The sequence below is a fragment of the Charadrius vociferus genome, unplaced genomic scaffold, assembly GCF_000708025.1.
Source record: "Charadrius vociferus isolate BGI_N301 unplaced genomic scaffold, ASM70802v2 scaffold1339, whole genome shotgun sequence".
Taxonomy (NCBI): Eukaryota; Metazoa; Chordata; class Aves; order Charadriiformes; family Charadriidae; genus Charadrius; species Charadrius vociferus.
The window spans coordinates 265,650-275,942 of NW_009650216.1; the positions used below are offsets into that span (position 1 = coordinate 265,650).

At 46.9% G+C, this 10,293-nt stretch overlaps 1 protein-coding gene across 1 annotated transcript in view; it reads right to left on the reverse strand.

Annotated features, from left to right (window-relative positions):
* Positions 1–2: 2 nt before the first annotated feature.
* Positions 3–10,293, reverse strand: part of ANTXR1 (anthrax toxin receptor 1) — a gene marked incomplete at its 3' end in the record, with an annotated part of 107,201 nt that continues 96,910 nt past the window's right edge. Inside the window, exon 18 of the mRNA XM_009892974.1 lies at positions 3–107. Within this exon, the coding sequence (XP_009891276.1) occupies positions 3–107 (105 nt within the window). The remainder of the gene's footprint in view (positions 108–10,293) is intronic.

Here is a 10,293-nt window from a genome sequence, read left to right on the forward strand (position 1 = left end):
TTGTAGATGGGCGCTGGAGGTGGAGATGACGGGGGGTACGCGTTGTTGAGCGGGTATTTGGGTGGGGCCTCTGTGTTCTTCACTCTGGTGAAATTGATGCAACGGCCCTAAAAGAAAAGAGAAGAAAGTGGAAAAGCACAGTTACTGACAGAGGCAATGGTGTCACAGCTGAGGTACCTTCTTGGCTGCGTGCAAACCTGACGTCAGTTTAGGTACTCCTGGGCACACCGCTTTGTTCCCTCTCTCTCAGAGATGGGTGTTACAAGAGCAAGCCCTGTGCTGAGCAGCCAAGAGGTTAAACAGTTTTTGTAGCGAAGGAGGATGAAATCCTCTCATACCGTATTCTGACTCCAGGATCTTTAAAAAGAGCATCAAGGACTTCAAGTCATACTGAAGCTGCGAGAGCCGGCAAGAGCCGTTCCTGTTCTTCAGAGCCGGCGTCTGAGTCAGTGCCGGACTCGTGGTCCCTGCCTCTACACGTGTCTCTTCCCGGACCTCAGTCTTAAACTTCCAACAGCAGGAAATCTGGACTTTGCACCTTTGGAGCCTCTCTCTCCTTCAAACACCTGGCTTTGGTGTCCTACTTCTAATCATTTACCAACCAGGCAAAAGGGAAGATTTGTTTAGCTAAGACAGTTTCTTGCTCAGAATTTTTCCTGAAATACATCCGTTCTTCATTAGGATGTCTTGATATTCTAGTGCTCGGGAGAAGCCAATAAACTGCTTTTCTAGCTCTTCGGTGCTAAGCTACAGTTTGTTGTACATTTTTAAACAAAACCTTTGCCCTCTGAGCTGTTCTTTTTCTTTCTCCTAAGTTCCACCTGCAAAAGATCCCACTGTAAATACTCAAATGTCAGAATCAGCACTATTGTATTATGGATTCATTCTTTTAGATATGAAGTCATCCAAAAAAGGCACTAGAGGATTTCTGAGTCCATACTTAGTTTTTGGGTTTGTGAGTGTGAGCTTATTTTCTGTTGTCCTCTTTGCTCTCCCAAAATAAATGTTTTTCCTGATGAAAAAATGCCAAATGGAGCATTGAGCCCATGCAGGCTGGAGCAGATCTGCTGTTCAGCCACGTTGGATCCTCTTCTCCCTGCTGTACCCAGCCCACGGACAATGCTCTGCAGAAGAGGGACCCAAAGTGAAGTAAGGGAGATGCTGGTAGGAGGGCACAAGGAGGAGTGCCGGAGGAGGATTTGACAGGGATGAGAGGAGCTGGCCTGGAAGGGGCTGACACATAAAGAGACACAGACAACTCCTCTCCAAGAGCTCTGCCAATTATATCATCATGCTCTGTGGATATGAAGGAACAGCTGCCTGAGTCTTAGCCGTTCAGCAGAGGAAAGTGGATTCCTTGCTGAAGCGATGAAGTATGCAGAGCAGCCCACAGCTGAGTGCAGGCTCTCTTGTGCAAGCAAAGGTCATTTAAGGAAAACAAAGATTTCGCAGCGCCTTGAACTGCATCAAGTTCAAGACGAGAGCATCACCTCCGGGCTGCTCTGAGCACGGTGCCAGCTGAGGCCTCACTTCATGGCTCCGGCCCTCTCCTTAGCAGGAAGAACCTCTGGCTTCAACTCAGGCTTTCCTTGAGGAATCAGACTCCGGGGCAGAGCAGAGACCCATGTAATGGTCATGAATACACCCATGGCAATGCCCCTCCTTGAGGATTAATGCTCTCCTAGTTAAGACTTGTCCTTACAGCACGTGAACATAGAGGGGAAAAGGGAGGAGAGGCTTGACCACAGCTCCGTACGCTGCGCTACCAGTAGCATCTGTGCAGCGGGGACATGTTCTCAATCCCTTGCACAGGACAAAATGCCTATACAAAATGAAGTGCCAGAGTGGGCAATGCCCCTGGCCAGAAATGCCACGGTCCCTCCACAGCATTCCGGTGTCTCCGGTTCTGGCCAAAAAGGGAGCAGCGTCTGATAGGCAGAGGACAGCCTGAAATAAACACACGACTCTCTCATCTCAGAGTGTCCCTGGTTCTATTTGCTCCTTGTGGGCTGGTGTCTCTGCTTTAATGTCATTGTAATGCGCTTTGCTGTGATTTTAAGTAAATCGTGTTGGGCAGGCCTGCTGGGTGAGTGAAAGTGTGAACCCAAGATTAACCTATTCTACTCAGAAAAAAAAGCCCATGAGAATGTTTTTCTTGTTCTATTTCCACATCTCCTGCAATGCAACTTTAGTAGTTTCAGACTATTACTTGCACTAGTTTTGTTTTCTTTATTTATGTTGAGAATAAAATAAACCCGAACAAAAAGCAGCAGTCCAGGAATCCCAGCCAGAGAACAAAAAGTTGCAGTCAGTTTTGTGTGGAGAGATACTCCGTCTGGATGCTCCAGGGGTGAGGTTATGGTGCTGCTGATCCAAATGGAACTGAGCACCGCCCTAAGAGCATTCAAGAGGATGCAGTGAGGCTCAGAAGTCTTTGGGTTTGGGGCCGGGGCAGGCCTTGAGGACTAAAAGCCATCTAGTACTCACGGCAATGCCCGAGGCACGGTCCAAAATGGTAAGAGAGTACATCCTGTTCATCCTGTGCACTGGCAAAGATTTGACTTCTTATGAAAACTGGCTTGGACAGATCAGCAGTGCCATACCAACGTAGAGCTGCACTGTGTTTACAGTAGGGTTTTTTGTAGTCAGGTACCACCTCGTGAGCCTGTGTCCATGAACTACTGCTTATATCCATGGCTAATGATAACTCGTTTTCTCCAGTAATAGGGTTGCTTTGAAATGAAAGAGTTCTTTTTTCAAACGCAATTAAATCTCCACTGTCCTTGATAAGTGTGCTTAACATGGGCATGCTGGACATGCTGTCTGGTTTGAACAAGTAGTCAGACTGGAGTCTGAGCATCAGACCACAGAACCGACAGCACGGGAGCGCAGACATGAGAGCTGGACTTGACCCAGAGGTAGCACAGCATGTAGCTGCACTCATCAGATACCTCTTCTCCATTCCCTCGTGCATTATGCTGGTCTAACTTCAGAGTTCAAACCTTCTTCCCCTTAAAACAGGATAGAGGGTGCCTTTTTCTCATCTCAAGCATCCCGTTCCCTACCTCCTCCTATTTCCTTTGCGGCCTGGGTCAGCTGCTCTGCAGCGCATTGACAGTGACCTCTTTGGCAACACTTTCTACTACTGTGCAATGGGTAATGCTGCAGGGCATCCAACATGCGTGAAGGGCAGATACACAGTTCAGGCTTTTTCCTCCTTTCACGTGAACTGACAGACCAAGGGAGTTCTTGTGTTTCATTACTTGACATTTCTCTCACCCATGCAGATGGGGAGGGAGAATGCCAGACAGGAGTTTTCAGTCCAAATGTACTGAAATGGACTTTGGCAGCTACGCTGCCTCAGAGGAGATGGAGAAGCCAACATGTCCTAGGGGAGGAGGACTGTCAGATTGAATGACAAGGAGATATCCAGGAAAAAAATTACTATGCCGTTGCACAGAAGAAGCAGAAAATACTTTACTACTGCCCTGGGTACAAATGCAAAGCAGACCCAGGAGGATGAGCCACTTTAACCAAAAAGCTGGACGTTAAACAGGGCTCTAATCTTGTATCTAGCAATATGATAACAGAGACACAGAAGTGCAGAGGTTGCGCTAGCCAGAGTGTGACCACAAACAAGTAATCCTAGAGCTCCGGAAGACCCAGCTTTCCCTGAAATGCGTGGCAAGAGATGTGTTTTCCCACCTGCACTTACCAGAAGGGGGCCCTGATTCACAGCTGGGCTTTGTACCGTGCAATTGCAATAGAAAAATAAAACATCAGCATCATTGACCTACTCCATGGTTCAGTGCTATTTTATCTGGAAAACTTTATGGATGAAGGTCAAGTTGGCCGGCTGATCACCCATCCATTCAAGCTTTTACAGGGCTCTCCATTGCCAGCACAGTTCAGCTCATCCCACAGGTAACAGAAGCTGACGTGAGCAGTAACAGACCCTCTAAATAAATGGGCCCAAATGCCTTGTTCAGCCTTGGGATGTGGATGCAAAACCCGAGTGAATGTCTGAGGTACTACAGGTGAGTGCAGGATCCCTCTACATTCAGTGGAAACATAAGGACCTTCATGTGATTGTGATTTTAGAAGGGTCTCAATGGCCACCAGTTAGCAGCCCCTCTTGGCTGCCCACAAAGGTTTATCGCCTCATTTAGGTGTCCAAATTTAGATGGAGTGGATGTGGAAGACGGTGGCAGAACATCCAGGAGGCAGGAAATGAACCCATGCTACCATGAACTAAATGAACTAAATGCTACTTCGAGTCCTTAAACAGAAGTCACATTTCATCCCAGGAGAAAAAACTCCTTAACCAGATTATACCACAACTTTGAGAATCAGAGGACTCAATTCTATTAGTCTTTCTAGCAGGGAGACAGGAGTTGGAGATCCAGGCTGTCTGAACGTAGGGAACAGGCTGTATATTTAAAGGCTGCTGTGTTGAACGCCTTGGCTAGATTTTGTTTCCCTTTCTGCAGCCGCAACGCTTCAGGGGGGAGAGTCACAGCTGTGCCTCAGAAGAGACAATTGAAGCAATATGGAGACATTATTAGATCTGAAATTTAGTGGAATCAGCAAACTCAGTGAGGGCAATTCACTCTCGCATTTTATGTTGTTTTTCTAGAGTACTGCTTGCAGGCATATGCATAATGAATTCTCCTTGGAGCGGCCTTGCTCTTTCACCTTCGACAGCTAATTGTCTTAGGGATGAAGGCGGGCAGCACTGCCTTTAGGACAAGAAAGCTCTTGGCCGTGGGAGGCTCGTCTCCTCTGACCACGGCCTCGCCCTGCGAGCTCTTTGCATGCAGAGTGCTGTAGGGTTGCACGCTTGATCCAAGCTTTTCCTTTTGTTCTTCACATCTGGTTGACTGAGGAGCACCGCCAGGGTTGAAAGAGAAGGGTGGGATGTGGGGTGAGGGGGACATTAGGCTATCGAGGTTGTAGCACAGGGTGGCGGTTGCTGAGCGTTCAAGAGAACGAGCTGGAGCGTTTGTGTCTTGGACACAGAGCTGGCAAGCAGAGGCACAAAGAGCAGCAGATGCCTCAGCCAAGCTGTGGCATTTCCTAGGAACTCCACAGCCTTGTCCAAGGCACTTCCCACCTCCTCCTGCCTCTCTTTCTGCTTTTGTCTGGGTCTGGAAACTAACTGGGAGAGGGACTGTCACTTAGAGCACAGTGCGCAATGACCCGCCCGGACCTCTACCTGCACAGAGACGTTGACTGGGATTCGGCACATTGAATCCAGCTGTGGGGAGGATGGACCTTTCTCTTGGGACACGGCAGTATTTCTGTTTTCTCTCACTAGCTAGGTCTCCAGCCTCCATCACAGCAGGAGGAAGCTTTGTTCTTTGTTTCATTTCTGCCCCGCTCTCTGTGGTTACAGCTGTTCAGGGTGAGGCTCACACATGGCACAGGGGAAAGGTATTTTCGGATAGGGAAGGCAGTCCCAGGGCAGTGGTGTGCCCTCCACGGTACTGAAAAGATGTCTCTAACAGAGGTGGATGGAGCACATTTTTCTGAAGTGAAGATGAAAAATGTTTCTGTTTCTCTTGGTTTCCTATCAAGCTGGAATTAATACCTGGAAAAATATCAACATTTTAAGATCATAAAACACTGGGACTGGCTTAAAATGCTGGGATGGGTTTAAAAAGAGGCACTGGAAAAGATATGATCCTTAATGTTGTTTTGTATGGGTCATTAGTAATTCAAACTTTCCATAAACAATATCCTGGTTTACCCTGTTGTTATAAGAAAGAGGAGAGAGAAATAAGAATAAATATAGAAATGAAGAGAAGAGAAAGAGAAAGGAAGAGACAAAGGAAAAGAGAGAGAGAGGAGAAAAAGAAAGAAATGCAAAAATTAACCTGTGATTTGACACCTGATTCCAAATCAAGCATGTGCAAAAACTTGTAGGAGTCACTGGCCAAATGAGTAACAGGCAAACGTTAAATATATGCAAGAGTTACCACTGGTCTCTGCAAAGAGCTGATTTATTAAACTATAGCTACTTTAAAAGCAAAGGACATCCATAGATGAAAGAAACTAAGGCTAAATTCTCCCAGCCAAACCCTCCCTACCAAGGATCCCGGGTGCTTGATTTGAACTCAGTCCAGGCATGGAACTTACACAGACGTCTGTGAAGGTGATGAGTGGGGAGAGAAGAAGAAATACAGAGTGGAGAGTCACAGTGGATCTGATAGCGGCTCCGAGGCCCCCCGGGAGAGGAAGGCTGTAAGCTGGCAGTTTGCCTGTCCGCAGCCCGCAAGAGCCAAATGGCATAGAGCTCATGCTGCCTCTCCTGTGGCTACGGAGAAAAATTGCCTATAGCCAACGCAGCGTGGATCCTTCTTGTGAAAGTGATCTTTGCATAGGGTACTTTACAAAACCTCTCTCCAAAAATGCATCCCTTTGTGCCTGGACAAAGGTGATACTGGGAAAAGATCAGGGTGAGAATAATCAATATCTGCTTCCCACCAACATTTCATCCTTTGGGAACAGCATTGCTTGGGGAGCTCTTGGGCTCCCAGGGGGCTTTGCTGCTCTGAAACCCCGTCAAGATAACCCCTAAAACACCAGGCGGCTTCTGCTATGTGGCCGGATTCTACGAGCCTGAAATATTCCTGCTTGCACGACCTGAGCTGGCAGCACGCTGCCTTTTAAATCACACGAGGGTGTCTGGAGACATTTTTAGGAAACTGTTAACTAGCTTCTGGGCTTTGTTAGCCAGCCCCTCTCGGGGAGCTCAGTCTGTGTGAAGTACGCTCAGTAATGCCAGGAAACACTGCCTCCTGCAGCAAGCACGCTAATTAGACGGCTACCTCTGTATCTGTTAGTCACCAAACAACTATTAAAACTGTCTCATTTCGTGATAAAGCATCACCGCAACAAAACCATTCCCATCTGTGTCTCGTTACTAAATACAGAGCCTCGAACTCAGCGTTGCTCATAAAACCTCCTGCCACCTTGGCCACTCGATAAATAACAAATTGGAGGCTTGACCTATTTTCTCCCAAAATTAAGAGGAAGACTTCCATTGATGAGATCGTCACTCCAACGGGGTTCTGACAACCTGGTCTCTTATTGCAGAGGCAGCCCTGGAAACTATGGACCGTTACAGTTTACCTTACAAGACCTTGTGAAAAGTACTGCAGCGTGATAAAGTTTGAGGCAAGGTCCAGAGTTTTCTGTCAGGTCTCAGTACTGCGCACCATGCTGGGTTTGAGTTTCTAACTCCAAGGAACAGAGCGGTACAAAATGGTGTTTCCTTCTGAAGCCAGTAAGGAGGTGGGATTTACCCCAAATAAGAACGATAAACACATCAAAACGAGTGACATGTGATCTTACACATGGCCACTGAAAACTCCAGTTATATCAGAGGCATTTTCCCACACGGCAGGCAAGCATCCTGTCTAAATTCAGAAGGAAAAAAAAGCAGAAAAACTACCTAACTTTCTTTGATGCTTTGATATGGTTTGGTCCATTCAGTCGTTGGAGCAATGATTTGTATTTGTATTTATATGATCCTGTTCTGCTCAAGCAACCCAAAAGCAGGATACAGAGAAGAATCGAGGAAAATACTTTAAACGCCATGAAGTATTGCAATTTTTGCAGATCTTTCACAGAATTTGAAATAAGTAAGAACTTATTTAGAGTACCAGCTCAGTCACGTTGGCTTATGACTAAAGCTCATATATATCTATGTATATAGCACTGTGTATCTGAGGGCCCCCCCGTACAGAGAGTGGTTCTGCCAATTCAGCCTCCAGCTGAAATCTTACTCACAAGCTTACTCATAATTTCTCGTCTGTGCCTGGCTCTTCAGACCTACCACAACCCAGATAATACCCATCGCTCTGCCAGCCGCTGGTCCTTGCTATCTGTAATGACATGACGCAGGACTGATCCAGCTGGGGAACCTACTGAAAAGAAAACATTCCGAGTAAACTCCTACAAAAAGTGAAACAAGATGATACAGGCTTCTACCTTGCCAAATTTGAGCGTGGGAATGAGCTTAATATCCTCAATCTTTGGCTTGGGTTGGAGTTCAGGAGTGTGGCTCTTCCAGTGACGAGCGGGCATTTGTATGTCAGCAAACAGACCTGATTACTTTTGCAGGAGCTAGTCCTGGCTCATTTATGCTGTGGGATGGGTGTCATTTCCAGGAAGATCTGGTCATTCTTCCCATTGTCTTTCTGGAAAGATGTAGCTAGTCTTGGAGAAATGCTGAGTGACACATCAAAGCCACTCTCTCACACAGGACTGTAATCTTTCATCTGGAGGTTGAATAACAAAGCCTACTGGGTACGAGGAAAAGAGAGAAAAATTCAAATGAAAAATGAAACACGTTATTTTGGCAGCGATAACTGGAACAACTAGTCAAGGATAGTGGTAAACATCCCTCTGGAGAGGAAGAAAGCCTGCAGGATCTATTCTTCCAGAAATCGGTGATGTGGGGAGGATCTCTCATGGTACAATTTGTCTTTGGGCAAACAAGACAGGGCACGGTTCAGGACAGGATCTTCCACAATGTAAATGTGAGAAGAACGCAACGCAATGGCTGTTTTCACATTACATGCCTCAGGAAAACTACCCTGTGCAGGGCAGTGCTAATGGCTCGAGGAAACAGGAATTTGTGTCTGCTGAATTTTGTCCTATATTGAATATATCCTCCCTGAATATTTAGTGGGAAACAATTCCCGTCCCTGCAATCCCTGTCTGCTAGATTTGCCTTGGCTTTTGAGGCAGATCTCTGATCGTCAACGTTAAAGGCATAACCTTGTAATTCTGTCCAGGGGAAATTTTGCCCGGGATCGAGATCTGACTGGGATGCTCCCCTATGAGCTGGCGACTCCCTGCTTCAGAAACAGAGGTCCGGCAGTTCACGAGCCAGCTCTGTGCTTGGTTTTTACAGGAACGAGCAGTCTGCTTTGCCGTAGTCCTGCAAGCTGATGAGCGGATCACTGGGCTTTTGGCTTTGCAGCTGTTAGTTCCAGGAAAAAGAGCTAATGTTTAGGTTAACTTTTCCATGGCTATTAATGGAAAACCACACAGCAACAGTGCGTGCGGAAAGGCTACAATTTTGTCCTCAAGCTCTGCAGCCTGTCAACAGAAATCTGCTCGCTTAGACTTAACCATGGGTTAACAATAGCTCCTTATTAGCACCTGTGTGGGTTTGAGTCTGCGGAATGAAGAATTACCAAGCAAGCAGCAACAGAGCAAGGTATAGGTGTGGGGGGTGTGACTTGGGAGTCCACACCGCTGGTTTTATTCACAGGTCTGAAAAGGGAACATGTTCCAGTGTTTAAAGCAGGGGAATTGGAAATCATATCTCCTGTTTTTTTGTTCCTTGTTTCTATTCATGACACTGTGAAACAGCGTTTTTTGTTCCTTGTTTCAGAGGTTTCTATTCATGACACTGTGAAACAGCGTGGTGTGAAATCACACAATTACCTTAAATCTGAATTTCCTTATCTCTAAAATAGACTCCTAATTCAAAATAAGAGAGGACTCAGGGAACTTTCCAGGGGGACAGATTTTGCTCATGTGCTTTGTGATATTCATAGTTAATACCTGATACGCCTTCCCCATATTACCGTTCATCTTGGCTACGCTATAATGAAACGTGACTTTCAGTGAATTCATTGGAGGTTTGTGTGGCAGAATTTACTCCTCAGTATCCAATTATGAGCAAATAATTACGGCTTCGGGGACATTTTCATTGGACTTGTACACTCCAAGCAAAGGCCCAGGCTAACTGCCACATTCCTTCTGTATTTTTTGATATAGCTCTAATAATGCAGCCTTAAGTTAGAAACAGTATTCCTGTGTGCCAGCAATACTTCATGGGCTTCGCAGTTCCTCATGAACCTGCTAACGGCTGAGTTTATTGCAAGTGCATAACGGCTGATGACCAATCATTGGTGTTAACACTGAAATAAATTGCCTTTGTGCTCCCCCGGGTCTGTAAGTCGCTGGTGGTACGGGGTGGGCCATGATTTACCAAGGATAGGTGCCTACTGCTTGTAGGGACGTACAGGAAGGTGTTCCTCATTACTGGGAGAGTATTGCACTCCCCTTTGAAGGAGACTGGGCTTTGCTTGTCCCCTTGCCATGGGAAGGGGTGGCGCGCACAGCACGGTACCTGCAGGCTTCAGCGGGACACCAGTCGCGGCAGAGGAGGGAGGGAGGGCTGGAGCCCTGGCACCAGAACCGCACTGCACAAAGCAGCGCAAGGCCAGCAGGGGTTACAGCAGCCACCCACGCACAGCGGCTGCTGCCCCG